The sequence below is a fragment of the Pseudorca crassidens genome, chromosome 7 (genome assembly GCF_039906515.1).
Source record: "Pseudorca crassidens isolate mPseCra1 chromosome 7, mPseCra1.hap1, whole genome shotgun sequence".
Classification (NCBI taxonomy): domain Eukaryota; kingdom Metazoa; phylum Chordata; class Mammalia; order Artiodactyla; family Delphinidae; genus Pseudorca; species Pseudorca crassidens.
In genome coordinates, this window is record NC_090302.1 from 48734192 (window position 1) to 48751603 (window position 17412).

The 17412-nt window shown below is 37.5% G+C and overlaps 1 protein-coding gene and 1 long non-coding RNA gene across 7 annotated transcripts in view; one reads left to right on the forward strand and one right to left on the reverse strand.

Moving 5' to 3' along the window:
* TRPM3 (transient receptor potential cation channel subfamily M member 3) overlaps positions 1–17412 on the forward strand; it is a 519386-nt gene that overhangs the window by 380297 nt on the left and 121677 nt on the right. For all 6 annotated transcript variants that reach the window (XM_067744178.1, XM_067744179.1, XM_067744181.1 and 3 more), the window contains one exon: positions 12646–12718. In XM_067744178.1, coding sequence (XP_067600279.1) covers positions 12646–12718 — 73 coding nt within the window. The remainder of the gene's footprint in view (positions 1–12645; positions 12719–17412) is intronic.
* LOC137227778 (uncharacterized) lies at positions 10026–15658 on the reverse strand. The gene is made up of 3 exons (XR_010944998.1): positions 15618–15658; positions 15325–15417; positions 10026–10764 (listed from the first exon to the last, which is right to left on the reverse strand). It is a non-coding gene; the product is annotated as an uncharacterized lncRNA (long non-coding RNA).

Here is a 17412-nt window from a genome sequence, read left to right on the forward strand (position 1 = left end):
ATCCTGGAGAAAGTTCCATGAGCACTTGAAAAAAATGTGTATGCTTTTGTTTTTGGATGGAATGTCCTATAAATGTCAATTAAGTCCATCTTGTTTAATGTATCATTTAAAGCTTGTGTTTCCTTATTTATTTTCATTTTGGATGATCTGTCCATTGGTGAAAGTGGGGTGTTAAAGTCCCCTACTCTGAATGTGTTACGGTCGATTTCCCCTTTTATGGCTGTTAGTATTTGCCTTATGTATTGAGGTGCTCCTGTGTTGGGTGCATATATATTTACAATTGTTATATCTTCTTCTTGGATCTGTCCCTTGATCATTATGTAGTGGCCTTCTTTGTCTCTTCTAATAGTCTTTATTTTAAAGTCTATTTTGTCTGATATGAGAATTGCTACTCCACTTTCTTTTGGTTTCCATTTACATGGAATATCTTTTTTCCATCCCCTCACTTTCAGTCTGTATGTGTCTCTAGGTCTGAAGTGGGTCTCTTGTAGACAGCATATATATGGGTCTTGTTTTTGTATCCATTCAGCCAATCTGTGTGTTTTGGTGGGAGCATTTAATCCATTTACATTTAAGGTAATTATTGATATGTATGTCCCTATTCCCGTTTTCTTAATTGTTTTGGGTTTGTTGTTGTAGGTCTTTTCCTTCTCATGTGTTTCTTGCCTAGAGAAGATCCTTTAGCATGTTTTGTAGAGCTGGTTTGGTGGTGCTGAACTCTCTTAGCTTTTGCTTGTCTGTAAAGTTTTTAATTTCTCCATCAAATCTGAATGAGATCCTTGCTGGATAGAGTAATCTTGGTTGTAGGTTTTTCTCCTTCATCACTTTGAATATGTCCTGCTTGTCCCTTCTGGCTTGCAGAGTTTCTGCTGAAAGGTCAGCTGTTAACGTTATGGGGATTCCCTTGTGTGTTATTTGTTGTTTTTCCCTTGCTGCTTTTAATATGTTTTCTTTGTATTTAATTTTTGACAGTTAGATTAATACGTGTCTTGGCATGTTTCTCCTTGTATTTATCCTGTATGGGACTCTCTGTGCTTCCTGGACTTAACTATTTCCTTTCCCATATTAGGGAAGTTTTCAAATATAATTTCTTCAAATATTTTCTCAGTCTCTTTCTTTTTCTCTTCTTCTTCTGGAACCCCTATAATTCGAATGTTGGTGCGTTTAATGTTGTCCCAGAGGTCTGTGACTGTCCTCAGTTCTTTTCATTCTTTTTTCTTTATTCTGCTCTGCAGTAGTTATTTCCACTATTTTATCTTCCAGGTCACTTATCCGTTCTTCTGCCTCAGTTATTCTGCTATTGATCCCTTCTAGAGTATTTTTAATGTCATTTATTGTGTTTTTCATCGTTGCTTGTTTCATCTTTAGTTCTTCTAGGTCCTTGTTAAATGTTTCTTGCATTTTCTCTATTGTATTTCCAAGATTTTGGATCATCTTTACTATCATTATTCTGAATTCTTTTTCAGGTAGACTGCCTGTTTCCTCTTTATTTGTTAGGTCTGGTGGGTTTTTATCTTGCTCCTTCATCTGCTGTGTGTTTTTCTGTCTTCTCATTTTACTTATCTTACTGTGTTTGGGGTCTCCTTTTCACAGGCTGCAGGTTTGTAGTTCCCCTGTTTTTGGTGTCTCTCCCCAGTGGCTAACATTGGTTCACTGGGTCGTGTAGGTTTCCTGGTGGAGGAGACTAGTGCCTGTGTTCTGGTGGATGAGGCTGGATCTTGTCTTTCTGGTGGGCAGATCCACGTCTGGTGTTGTGTTTTGGGGTGTCTGTGGCCTTATTATGATTTTAGGCAGCCTCTCTGCTAATGGGTGGGGTTGTGTTCCTGTCTTGCTGGTTGTTTGGCATAGGGTGTCCAGCACTGTAGCTTGCTGGGCACTGAGCGGAGCTAGGTCTTAGCATTGAAATGGAGTTCTCTGGGAGAGCTTTCGCTAGGACCTAGAAGAACTAAAGAGCAAACAAACAATAATGAACAACACAATAAATGAAATTAAAAGTTCTCTAGAAGGAATCAATAGCAGAATAACTGAGGCAGAAGAACAGATAAGTGACCTGGAAGATAAAATAGTGGAAATAACTACTGCAGAGCAGAATAAAGAAAAAAGAATGAAAAGAATTGAGGACAGTCTCAGAGACCTCAGGGACAACATTAAACACACCAACAGTCAAAGTATAGGGGTCCCAGAAGAAGAAGAGAAAAAGAAAGGGACTGAGAAAATATTTGAAGAAATTATAGTTAAAAACTTCCCTAATATGGGAAAGGAAATAGTTAATCAAGTACAGGAAGCACAGGGAGTCCCATGCAGGATAAATCCAAGGAGAAACACACCAACACACAATAATCAAACTATCAAAAATTAAATACAGGGCATCCCTGGTGGCGCAGTGGTTGAGAATCTGCCTGCTAATGCAGGGGACACAGGTTCGAGCCCTGGTCGGGGAAGATCACACATGCCGCGGAGCAACTAGGCCCGTGAGCCACAAGTACTGAGCCTGCGCGTCTGGAGCCTGTGCTCTGCAACAAGTGAGGCTGCGATAGTGAGAGGCCCACGCACCACGATGAAGAGTGGCCCCTGCTTGCCACAACTAGAGAAAGCCCTCGCACAGAAACGAAGACCCAACACAGCCAAAAATAAATAATTAATTAATTTTAAAAAATTAAATACAAAGAAAAAATATTAAAAGCAGCAAGTGAAGAACAACAAATAACACACAAGGGAATCCCCATAAGGTTAACAGCTGATCTTTCAGCAGAAACTCAGGACATATTTAGATGAAAGGCAAAAACCAACAACCAAGTTTAGTCTACCCAGCAAGGATGTCATTCAGATTCGACAGAGAAATTAAAACCTTAACAGACAAGCAAAAGCTGAGCGAGTTCAGCACCACCAAACCAACTTTACAGCAAATGCTAAAGGAACTTCTCTGGGCAGGAAACACAAGAGAAGGAAAAGACTTACAATAACAAACCCGAAACAATTAAGAAAATTGTAATAGGAACATACATATCAATAATTACGTTAAATGTAAATGGATTAAATGCTCCAACAAAAGACATAGACTGGCTGAGTGGATACAAAAACAAGACCCATATAAATGCTGTCTACAAGAGACCCACTTCAGACCTAGGGACACATACAGACTGAAAGTGAGGGGATGGAGAAAGATATTCCATGCAAATGGAAATCAGAAGAAAGCTGGAGTAGCAATTCTTATATCAGACAAAAGAGACTTTAGAATATAGACTATTACAAGAGACAAAGAAGGACACTACATAATGATCAAGGGATCAATCCAAGAAGAATATATAAAATTGTAAATATATATGCACCCAACATAGGAGCACCTCAATACATAAGGCAGATGCTAACAGCCATAAAAGGGGAAATCGGCAGCAACACAATCATAGTAGGGGACTTTCACACCCCACTTTCACCAGTGGAAACAGTCACAAAGATCAATAAAACTATAAGCTGGTTCTTTGAGAAGATAAACAAAATTGATAAACCATTAGCCAGACTCATCAAGAAAAAAAGGGAGAAGACTGAAATCAATAGAATTAGAAATGAAAAAGGAGGAGTAACAACTGACACTGCAGTAGTACAAAGGATCATGAGAGATTACTACAAACAGCTACATGCCAATAAAATGGAAGAAATGGACACATTCTTAGAAAAGCACGACCTTCCGAGACTGAGCCAGAAAGAAATAGAAAATATAAAGAGACCAGTCACAAGCACTGAAATTAAGACTGTGGTTAAAAATCTTCCAGCAAACAAAAGTCCAGGACCAGATTGCTTCACAGGCAAATTCTATCAAACATGTAGAGAAGAGCTAACACCTGTCCTTCTCTAACTCTTCCAAAATATAGCACAGGGAAGAACACTCCCAAACTCATTCTATGAGGCCACCATCACCCTGATATCAAAACCAAAGATGTTACAGAGAAGGAGAACTACAGGCTGATATCACTGATGAACAGATGCAAAAAATCCTCAACAAATTACTAGCAAACAGAATCCGAGAGTGCATTAAAAGGGCCATACACCATGATCAAGTGGAGTTTATCCCAGGAGTGCAAGGAATGTGATACACCATATTAACAATTTGAAGGAGAAAAACCATATTATCATCTCAATAGATGCAGAAAAAGCTTTCAACAAAATGCAACACCAGTTTATGATAAAAACCCTCCAGAAAGCAGGCATAGAGGAACTTACCGCAACATAATAAAGGCCATATATGACAAACCCACAGCCAACATTGTTCTCAGTGGTGAAAAACTGAAACCATTTCCTCTAGTATCAGAAACAAGACTAGGTTGCCCACTCTCACCACTCTTATTCAACATAGTTTTGGAAGTTTTAGCCAGAGCAATCAGAGAAGAAAAAGAAATAAAAGGAATCCAAATCGGAAAAGAAGTAGTAAAACTGTCACTGTTTGCAGATGACATGATACTATACATAAAGAATCCTAAAGATGCTACCAGAAAACTACTAGAGGTAATCAATGAATTTGGTAAAGCAGCAGGGTACAAAATTAATGCACAGAAATCTCTGGCATTCCTATACACTAATGATGAAAAATCTGAAAGTGAAATTAAGGAAACACTCCCATTTACCACTCCAACAAAAAGAAAAAAATACCTAGGAATAAACCTACCTAAAGACATAAAAAGACCTGTATGCAGAAAACGATAAGACACTGATGAAAGAAATTAAAGATGATACAACAGATGGAGAGATATACCGTGTTCTTGGATTGGAAGAATCAACATTGTGAAAATGACTGTACTACCCAAAGCAATCTACAGATTCAGTGCAATCCCTGTGAAACTACCAATGGCATTTTTCACAGAGCTAGAACAAAAAATTTAACAATTTGTAATGAAACACAAAAGACCCTGAATAGCCAAAGCAATCTTGAGAAAGAAAAACGGAGCTGGATGTATCAGGCTCCCTGACTTCAGACTATACTACAAAGCTACAGTAATCAAGACAGTATGGTACTGGCACAAAACAGAAATACAGAACAATGGAACAGTATAGAAAGCCCACAGATAAACCCACGCACATATGGTCACCTTACTTTTGATAAAGGAGAGAAGAATATACAGCCTCTTCAATAAGTGGTGCTGGGAAAACTGCACAGCTACATGTAAAAGAATGAACTCCCTAACTCGCTAACACCATACACAAAAATAAACTCAAAATGGATGAAAGACCTAAATGTAAGGCCAGACACTATCAAACTCTTAGAGGAAAACATAGGCAGAACACTCTATGACATACATCACAGAAAGATCCTTTTTGACCCACCTCCTAGAGAAATGGAAATAAAAATAAACAATTGCGACCTAATGAAAGTGAAAACCTTTTGCACAGCAGAGGAAACTGTAAACAAGACGAAAAGACAACCCTCAGAATGGGAGAAAATATTTGCAAATTAAGCAACTGACAAAGTATTAATCTCCAAAATTTACAAGCAGCTCATGCAGCTCAATATCAGTAAAACAAACAACCCAGTCCAAAAATGGTCCGAACACCTACATAGTCATTTCTCCAAAGAAGATATACAGATTGCTAACAAACACATGAAAAGCTGCTCAACATCACTTATTATTAGAGAAATGCAAATCAAAACTACAATGAGGTATCACCTCACACCAGTCAGAATGGCCATCATCAAAAAATCTACAAACAATAAATGCTGGAGAGGGTGTGGAGAAAAGGGAACACTCTTGCACTGTTGGTGGGAATGTAAATTGATACAGCCACTATGGAGAACAGTATGAAGGTTCCTTGAAAAACTTAAAATAGAACTACCATATAACCCAGCAGTCCCACTCCTGGGCATATACCCTGAGTAAACCATAATTCAAAAAGAGTCATGTACCACAATGTTCATTGCAGCTTTATTTACAATAGGCAGGACATGGAAGCAACCTAAGTGTCCATGAACAGATGAATGGATAAAGAAGATGTGGCACACATATACAATGGAATATTACTCAGCCATAAAAAGAAACGAAATTAAGTTATTTGTAGTGAGGTGGATGGACCTAGAGTGTGTCATACAGAGTGAAGTAAGTCAGAAAGGGAAAAACAAATACCATATGCTAACACATATATATGGAATGTAAAAAAAAAAAAAAAAACCGTTACGAAGAACCTAGGGGCAGGGCAGGAATAAAGACGCAGATGTAGAGAATGGACCTGAGGACAAGGGGAGGGGAAAGGCTAAGCTGGGATGAAGTGAGAGAGTGGCAGGGACTTATACTACCAAATGTAAAACAGATAGCTAGTGGGAAGCAGCCGCATAGCACAGGGAGATCAGCTCAGTGCTTTGTGACCACTTAGAGTGTTGGGATAGGGAGGGTGGGAGGGAGACGCAAGAGGGAGGAGATATGGGGTATATGTATATGTATAGCTGATTCAGTTTTTTATAAAGCAGAAACTAACACACCATTTTAAAGCAATTATACTGCAATAAATTTGTTTTAAAAAAACTGGTGAAATCCAAATAAACTCTATAGTCTAATTAAAAATAAAAGAAGGTGGTATAGAAACTAGAGTTTCCAATTATAGGAAAAATATATACTTTGAAGTTAAAAGTTATTTCAGTTACCATACAGGATCAAAATAAAGGTAGAAAACAGGAGAGGCCTGGGAGCAGAATCAGGGTAATGAATTAAAGAGCTTCTCTCAGATTAAGTGGGCCAAGAAATTCTATATCTACAAACTTTATCCTACAGGTATACTCAGCCATGTGTGCACAAGGGTATCCCCTGCAGTGGTGTTAATAATGACAGCAGATTGGAAACAACCCACATGTTCATTAATAGAAGTACAGGTATGTAGTGAAACATTAGGCACTAAGCAGATAAGGGTGCACATCTCTTCATGGTTGAATAGAATGGTCTCCAGGATAGATTGTCAAGTGTAAAAGAGCAAAGTATAAACTACTATGTAAAGCTTGCCACCACTTGTTTGAAAGGGAGGCATATGCATTTCTGTCCATATATGTGTAGAGCATCTCTACAGCTAATAATACTGGTTGCCTTTGTCAAGGGGTACTGGAAAACTGAAGACAGAAGTGATATACTTAATTTTCACCATATATCTCTTTCTACTCTTGGGTTTTTTTTTTGCCATGTGTATGTATTATCTATGCAGATATATGATTTTTTAAATTTATTTATTTTTTTTTTTATTTTTGGCTACGTTGAGTGTTCGTAGCTGCACACGGGCTTTCTCTAGTTGCCGCAGCAGGGGCTACTCTTCATTGTGGTGCATGGGCTTCTCATTTCAGTGGCTTCTCTTGTTGGCGGAGCATGGGCTCTAGGCACGTGGGCTTCAGTAGTTGTGGCATGTAGGCTCAGTAGTTGTGGCGCACGGGCTTAGTTGCTCTGCAGCACATAGGATCTTCCCAGACCAGAGATCGAACCCATGTCCCCTGCATTGACAGGCGGATGCTTAAACTGCACCACCAGGCAAGCCCAATATATGATATTTTTAAAGGAAAAGAAAGGGGTAGAAGGGAAATGATAAGAAAATCTAGAAAACATAAAGTAAGATGGAAGAAATAAGACAAAAAAATCAATAATCATATTAAACGTAGCTGAACTCTTTTCTGCCTTTCAGAGAGAGATTTTATTTGAATTTTAGAAAAAACATCTAGCCTTGCTGTTTATAAGATACACACCTAAAACAAAGTGATCACAGAAAAGTGACAAATAACCAGATGGAATAATATACCAGACAAATCCTAATCCTCCATAAGTGTATGTGTGACAATTACAATATTAATATAAAACAAAATATAATACAAAGCAACAGCATTAAATAGGAAGAGGAGATATTATATGCTGATTAAAAGTTCAGTCTACCAAGAACAGATTGTCACAAACCTTTTATACATTTATAAGAAGCTTCAAAACATACAAAGCAAAGAGTGTTTGCTTTCAAGGAATAATTGTGACATGTATAATCAAAATAGGAGATTTTAACGTGCCTCTCAGAAGTAAGAAACAAGTAAATATGTAGAGTATTTGAATCAAAAATTAGTATGTAATCTATATATAATATTGAACTCTGTACCCAACAAATAGAGAATAAACACTTTATTCAAACAAAATAATACATTTACAAAATGTTACATATATATGTACATATAGACTCTAATATTAAAAACAATTTTAAGTAAGAGAAAATAAATTACATATATTTAAAAGTGAATGAAAACTACATAATGCATATGAAAACATGTGAGATACATAATCTTAAATGTATTTGTTAGAAATAAGAAAGAATGAAAATAAATTGACCAAGAAGTCAACTTCTAGGAAAAGAGCAGTTAAGGAAGCAAAAGTAGAAGAAATGAATGAGCAGGGAATAGTAACTTCAAATTTAAATAATAATATTGGTCAATAAAATGAAAACCCTTTTGACCCACCTCCTAGAGTAGAGGAAATAAAAACAAAAATAAACAAATGGGACTTAATGAAACTTAAAAGCTTTTGCACACCAAAGGAAACTATAAACAAGACGAGGGGCTTCCCTGGTGGCGTAGTGGTTAAGAATCTGCCTGCCAATGCAAGGGACATGGGTTCGAGCCCTGGTCCAGGAGAATCCCAAATGCCATGGAGCAACTAATCCCGTGTGCCACAACTACCGAGCCTGTGTTCTAGAGCCTGCGAGCCACAACTACTGAAGCCTGTGTGCCACAACTACTGAGCCCTAGTGCTTAGAGCCCATGCTTTGCAACAAGAGAAGCCACCACAATGAGAAGCCCGCACACTGCAGCGCAGGGAACTCCCCCTTGCTGCAACTAGAGAAAGCCCGCTCAAGCAATGAAGACCCAAGGCAGCCAAAGATAATAAAATAAATTTTTAAAGAAAGAAGAAGAAAACAAGACAAAAAGACAACCCTCAGAATGGGAGAAAATATTTGCAATGGACAAAGAATTAATCTCCAAAATATATAAACAGCTCATACAGCTCAATATTAAAAAAACAACCCAATCAAAAAATGGGCAGAAGACCTAAATAGACATTTCTCCAAAGAAGACATACAGATGGCCAAGAGGCACATGAAAAGCTGCTCAACATCACTAATTATTAGAGAAATGCAAATCAAAACTACAATGAGGTATCACCTCACACTGGTTAGAATGGGCATCATCAGAAAATCTACAAAAAACAGATGCTGGAGAGAGTGGAGGAAAGGGAACCCTCTTGCACTGTTGGTGGGAATGTAAATTGATTCAGCAACTATGGAGAACAGTATGGAGGTTCCTTAAAAAAACTAAAAATAGAATTACCATATGACCCAGCAATTCTACTACTGGGCATATACCCAGAGAAAACTATAATTGAAAAAGACACATGCACCCCAGTGTTCATTGCAGCACTATTTAAAATAGCCAGGTCATAGAAGCAACCTAAATGCCCCTCGACAGATGAATGAATAAACAAGTTGTGGTACATATATACAATGGAATGTTACTCATCTATAAAAAGGAATGAAATTGGGTCATTTGTAGAAACATGGATGGACCTGGAGACTGTCATACAGAGTGAAGTTAAGTCAGAAAGAGAAAAGCAGATATTGTACATTAACGCATATATGTGGAATCTAGAAAAATGGAACAGATGAACCGATTTGCAAGGCAGAAATAGAGACACAGATGTAGAGAGCAAACGTACGGACACCAAGGGGGGAAAGTGGGGGGGGAGGGGGGGAATGAACTGGGAGACTGGGATTGACATGTATACACTAATATGTATAAAATAGATAACTAATAAAGTGCTGTATAAAAAATAAAATACAAATCAAAAAAGAACAGTAGATAAAGTATGTTATGATCATAAAAAGATAAATGAAACCTGATTCTTTGATATGACAATGATTTTGATGAAGTGAAAAAGAGGAATCAAAAAAACTGCCATATAACGCTATACATAAAAGAGATTTTTTAAGTAATAAGAGAATTCTGTGTACAACTGTATACCAATAAATTTGAAAATCTAGATGAAATGTTTGATTACATAGGAGAATATATGAAATTGAATCCAGGAGAAGCAGAAAATCTAAACTGATTAGTAACTGTTGAAAAATTTATAAAGATGATCAGTGATCTATCCTTAAAAATGCTTCATCCTACTAAACCTTCCGGAAGGAGAATTCCTTTGTTACGCTAACCGTTCTAGGGCATAAGTAAATTTTAAAAGATTACCAATTCATACTGAAAAGTTAGTGCAACTCTAATACCAAAACTAGGCAAGAATGGTGACATGTACCAACCTCACTTACATAGTTGAAAAGATGCTAAATAAAATATTAGCAAATAATATTTTGCTAATTGCTGTTAAAGAATAATACATAAAAACCAAGGAATTTTATATCAATCTATCATACTCCAAAACTACTATTTCGATTCACATCCCCACCAAGAATAAGAACACCTGGTTTTCTGAATCTTTGCCAACACCAGGGGTGATAGGAGAAGACGACTCTGGTTTTCTTGTTTGACTTCTCTTTTTTTTCTGAGAAAGACATATAAATTGAGTAATTGATATTTTTAAATTTTTAATTTCAAATTAAAAAGTTTAGAGTAGGGCTTCCCTGGTGGTGCAGTGGTTGAGAGTCCGCCTGCCGATGCAGGGGACATGGGTTCGTGCCCCAATCCGGGAAGATCCCACGTGCCCCGGAGTGGCTGGGCCCGTGAGCCATGGCCGCTGAGCCTGCACGTCCGGAGCCTGTGCTCTGCAACGGGAGAGGCCAGAACAGTGAGAGGCCCGCGTACCGCAAAAAAAAAAGTTTAGAGTAATGGAGACATAATATCTCAGGTCAACTCAAGGGAAAATTATGAAATAAATTTCATCTTTGGATCCTCCAGCCTCCCTTTGGTGCTTCCTCTCCCTCTTTCTAGGATCCTTAGGTACTTCAGTCTAAGCACACCATGGGGATGGGGTGCCATAGACAGGTGGACAGCCATCCCCTCCACACCAGTTTTCCAGAAAATCTGTGAAGCCCCAGAGTACAATGCTATTTCAGGCTCCTGGACAAACAACAGCACACATATCTGCATCTCCACCACGCCCACCCTGAAATCCTTTAGCAGCTCCACACTGTAAACCTTCCTTTCCCCTCCTCAAAGCTGTTCCTAAGAAAACCTGATACTCTTATATTTCAGGGTAAATTTATCTATTTGCTACCTTGGAAGAATTTGCATCTGAAATGGGATCTCTAATTGGGCAGTGAAATTTAGGCATCTGCAGAACAAGTAGGTCAGATGTTTAAGGAATTCCGTTTGATGCCTAATTTCTGAATTCTTCTAAAACAATGAGAGATGTTATCCTGGTAGTCCACAGCTTGCTACCAGCTCAGCACACGGTTAATACCTTTCAAACCCTAGCCAGCCCTGGCTTAAAGAGTTGAAGATTTAGCCAAAATTCCACTTCTGCTCCTTGGTTCTTTCTCCAGTGGACCTGAAGTTTTCTTCCCAATTAAGGCACTTCTGAGTTCAGAACAGAGAAGAACTACCTCTCATCTCTGTTCTTGGTTCCAGTCACAGCTGTTCTTCTAACTTGATGCTGATACTCTGTCTCTGGATAGTGGACTAGAGGATTTCTAAGGCAACTGACAGTTTAACCGTGATTCTAGGTACCTGTTCTCTTCATCATGGTGGCAAAACTTAGAATTATACATTAGCAAATCCTACAAAGTTTACTTCCTATGTGGTTAGAAACAGGGAAGCCCTATTATTTTCCCAGTTTACAGATAAAGAAACGAAGTCTAAAGCAGTTGAGCACAGTAGTAATTCAACCAATGTATATATTCAAATAACCTTTTGGCTTCCTTAAGTAGCTTCCATCTGACTTGGAAAAAAAGTCTTCATTATTGTTAAGCATGATGTGGGGACTTCATATTAATCCAACTTGTATTAACCCTTCACTGCTACATCTGTACTGTCCTCCCCATCATTCATCCCCAGAGAATACTTTTCTTACCAGAATTAAGAGGAAAAAATGTTATTTTATTGTGTGCTTTTTCATTCTTACAACCTGGATACTAAGTCATTCTCAAGAAGGTTTAAGGTTATTGAGAGGATTGAAGGATCTAGAGGCATCACAATATTGAAACCCTTGAATAACTATTGCTGAGGAGAGAGTGTAGTGATGGCTATATTGCACACGTGCATATACACAAAAACACACGGGCACACACACATGCATACATAGTGGGGCCACTTACTGAAGGGCATACTAACTAGCTATTTTTAAACACTTAATTTCTCAACTCATAGTTTAAATTATAGCTTACACATTTTTGCAAATCTGGAAAGTTTTAATTCTAAAACTGAAATGGTAGAAGGCGACATTTTCTTTGGTCTCTGGTTTCAGAGATTGTAACCATAATCAGTGAATTATCTAAGTTGGTTTCTGTTTGGAGGCTACTGAGGCAATTCCCTCTTAATGAGTTGCAGACCCCTCTAATTGAATTCTTGGTATGCATGCTTTTCCTGTGGTTAAGAATCTACCTTATAGATATTAAGATAACCTGTGTTCAAATATGGTCTCATTGATTTAATTTCTCTTGAGAGAAAAAATGCATTGCTAATGGTCACCTTGTCTCAAATTTCAGATTACAGTATTTCGGATGGGATCAGAAGGACACCAGGACATTGATTTAGCCATCCTGACAGCTTTGCTTAAAGGTAAAGAGTTTCTACGTCCAGAGAGTGCAAAAATAATTTAAATGGATTAACACAGTAACCTTATGTCTCCTAAGAGTGGATATAATTCCAAATGATACCATAACACATCCAATTATTGATAACATAAGGGCTTCTGTTATAAGACATTTTTAATGCTATTAAATTCCCCTATAATAGACCTGTTACAGTGTGACTCAATTTCATAAAATTTAAGTGTACTACAGTTCATCCGTGTCCATTCAATCATAAAAATATATGAATTAAAAGGCTAATGTAGGGCTTCCCTGGTGGCACAGTGGTTGAGAGTCTGCCTGCCGATACAGGGGACACGGGTTCGTGCCCCGGTCCGGGAAGATCCCACATGCCGTGGAGCGGCTGGGCCCGTGAGCCATGGCCGCTGAGCCTGCGTGTCCGGAGCCTGTGCTCCGCAACGGGAGAGGCCACAGTGGTGAGAGGCCCGTGTACCGCAAAAAAAAAAAAAAAAAAAAAAATACCACTGGGGAATCTAAGTAAGACATGTAATGAATACAGAACTAACAGAAAACAGTTTGTAAGAAATCAAATGTCCTGTGGACTTATACAATCATTTCAGAGATAATTACCATTTTATTTTATACAGTTCACTTCTTCAGACATAATTAATGCTATCAGTAATTAATAAACTAATTACTTACCTATTCTTAAGCAGAGAAAGAACTCTTTTTAAGGTATGTATTTGTTAATTTGTTCAGACTATAAAGAAGAAAGTTTAAAATAAAAATTCAAATGCCAAAAGAAATAGTCAATATGTTCTAACTTTAGAAAATATTTCTAGTAAGAATGCTATTGATTAGATTAGATCATACAAAACAATGAAAATCACTGTTTTCAGAGTCATTTTCCTTTAAAACTGTATCTTTAAAAAAAACCTCTAAATTTGAAATAAAAATGGGTAAAATCTAATGTTTTTAAACTACTTCTGAATGCATGCCCCTCCAACTCTATTAACTAGAAAATGCAGAATTATTGTCACAAACTAGTACTGATATAAATACACAATTAGTCTTGCTAAATAACTCATTTTTAAATGGCTTAATTAATCCTTGATAAAACAAAAATTTTGACATATATTCTAAAGTAGTTTCTGTCCAATAATTCTCTGCACCAGATACATTTCGTAAGTAACTAACACCCTAGAATGTTTACTGAGAAGCTGTCTTTGCTTAAAATTGGATGATTAATGAATAGGTTTTATGGGAATTTACTGTGGCTCTGCTTTGAAAATTAAAAAATTACTTCTAATTATGTGTTCCATCTTTCCCACCCTTTTTTCTGTGTGTAGGCAGCTTAATACAACACATGCATGATTGCTTTCTTTTTAATATTGTTTTTTTTAACCCAGAACTGTTTAGATAGCTTTATTAAGGCCAAAAAAGACATTCATGTTGACAATTTCATCATTTATATGCAATGCAAAGTTATTAAATATTATGCAATGGAAATAGATGAAATTTTGTCCCAAAGATATCTCCAAAGTCAAAATGTGTGGCATATTTATTTTAGGTTTAAAAGGGCATAGGGGGTAAACTGTGGGAGAACGGTGAAATATTTCAGGTAGAGATGAAATTCACCCAGTATTTTTTACAGTGTAGATTCTTAACAAAAGTATTATTAAGGCCTTCTCTGTATGAGACCACTTTTAATCTTCCTTGTGTCCTTTGACTGTAAATCAAGCTCCCCCAAATGCACTTGTTTCCTGATGGTTCATTTTACCTCTTTAGCCAAATCTTTAACTTAGATGTCACGGAGCAGATTAGCCATGAGCATTAGAACCTTAGCATGGGCCCCCCAGACCTATGTCTGCTACTGGCCTCTTATTATTACTTCATCCCAAAGCCACCCTGAAGCCACAATACCCTCTTTCACCTTGCTACTCCCTTGCATTTTACAAACTTGGAAATTGAGACCAAAGAGTCTAAAAGACATTCAAGATCATCAGGCAAATCAGTGGCAGAGCCAAGCCTTAAACTTCTATTGTTTTGTTTACAAACATGTATGAGTGTTTGGGGCATCCAGGATTTCTTGGCTCTACACTGCCACAGAGATTTCAGGCATTTGCCCCTTTGACTCCACGGGTATCCGAGTGATAACAGATCAGGACATCTACTTCCTTAAAACTCTCAGAACACTTACCACGGCCCTCAGCTGCCAGACGATCTTAGCTGCACGCACAATATCTTAATGATGAAACTAGAATGCCCACAATTTAACCTAATGTAATGGAAGAAAAAGTATAGTCTGACACTTGTTTTATTTTTAAAGATTAGACCTCTGGTGAAATATTGACTTAACCAGGAATTTTTTTAGTTACATGTGATAGAAACACAGTTCAACCTAGTTCAAACAAAAAGAAATAAAATAGTTCACACAGCCAGGAAGTCTGAGGGTGAAGTGAGTTCAGGCAGAGTAGCATGCAGGACTCAAATGGTGTCATCAGGGTCTATACTCCATTTCTTAGACGTTAGTCTGTACACTTGTTATGCAAAACAGCGATCAGTAGTGCCAAGCTCACATCCAATCCACTGAGCAAACCCCAATTCAAAAGAGCCATCTTTCCTCGTACTTACAATGAGAAGTCCCAGGGAGCATTTGGATTTGCTTGCCTTGGTTCAGTGCCCATCCCTGAATTCATCACCGTGGCAAATAAGATGGGAGAATCCCTGTAAGCATGAAATACAAGATGGGATCAGCTTCATCTGAGTCTCAGAGTTATAGATTCCCAACAACACAAAAAAGAGGTTCTGTAGCCAGAAAGTAGAGGAGGAAAGAGTGCTGAGAAGACCAAAAGCAACTAAAAAATATACACATCTCTGCAGTTGTATTAAAAGAAGTACTGAGGGTCAAAGAGTGTCAGATTTACCTCACATGCAAGCACCTCATGCACCTTAGTGGAATAAATTCTTCACTCAGTAGACAAAAATGGAAACTAGGTCAAATGAATACTAATCAGGGTTCAGACATTCTCCCAAGGCATTCTCATGCAGTTCACTTCAGGTAGACCTAAATATGCAATTTATGAATATTATTTACTATATATTGTTATTTATTACTATAATCATTATAACCTTTTCAGTTTTAATTGTCTGTACTTGATTATTTCTGCCAAAAATTTTAAAGGAGATTACATTCTTAACACTTTTTCCCCAAGACCAAAGTCTATCCCTTAGGAAAAAATGATTCTGGGAAGACCAAATTGTCCCAGGCTTTCCCCACTAGACACCATCCACCCCATCCTCCACTACCACCCCAACCCCTCAGAATAGTACTTACCACAGTGAGACCACCAGTAAAGGGCCTTATAATGGTAAGAATTACAGCCATACTCAAAGCATCGCTACTCCCTGATTGAACAAATTGCTTTACTTCATTGAGGCTTGGTTTCCCAATCTGTAAAATTGAGATAATTATCATACCTCACTTACAGTCATTGTAACAATTGTAATTAATAATGCAAGTAAAGCACTTAACAGTACCTGGAAAGTTCTGTTTAATAAATGATGGTTGGACAGATCATGATGATGATGATGCCAAACTAGAAATGAGGACAGGGACCACATCTGTTTTACTCATGACGATATACACATATACACAGTGCCTGGCACACCGTCAGTATTCAGTATGTTATATTTGTTGGATGCGTGAATAAATGATCAACAGGCTTTGGGATAAGTTTTTATATATATATATATATATATATATATATATATATATATATATATATATATATATATATCTCCTAGTTCTTTGCTGGCTGTAGAATTGACCACATTATTTAACCTCCGTATGCCTCAGTTCCCTTAACTGTGAAAAGGGAAATTGTACCTTTCTCATGTGGGTTGGTTTAAAAGGGATGCATGAGATGGTTACAGTGGAAGCTCTTTGAGGGCAGGCACTCTGCCTTCTTCATGGTAAATACTGAACACTTAGTGCGTTGATACTCTTCCCCTTCTAAAACAGGCTTTAAAAATTCCTAGGGGATTAGGATGTCCCCCATGTCCAAAATCCAACAGAATCATAAAATGTTAATTTTGAAAGAACACATAAATTTGAAAAAACAACACCCTTGAGCATACATGTAAATAACCAGAACAGACCACAAAAGAAATTTAATCTTGAAAATGGTTGAGCACATGCTAAGCTGCCTTAAAATAAAGTTAATTTTCTGGCAAGTTTATTTTCTTGCATATCCAAGTAGATCTCAGAGCAATAATAGAGACCATGGTAGATAGCAATTTTGGACATTTCTGTTTGTCTCTAATAGGAGAATGCAATAAAAGAACTTAAATCTCTTAATCTTTTTATTTGTGTAACGTTTTACAATTCACAAAGCATTTTCGCATAAGTTTTATCATCTAACCTTTATAACAACTCTGTGGAATGGTTGCCAGTTTATCTGCAAACTGGGCCTTCTGGGGCATGAAAGTGGGAGGTATAGATAATTATGACAGAACAAGCAGAATGAACCAAGAATGTCCAGGTTAAACTGGGAAGAGTGAGCATCCTGATTACAACACCCAACTTCCAATTAGGAAGTTTCCGGAAGAAAAGTATTATGTCTTCTTTGCCTTCGTATCCCAATACCAGGAAGAATGCTTGACATACACTAAGCATTCAATAAATGTCCACTGATTGAAAGAAGTGAAGTTTAGTCCCAA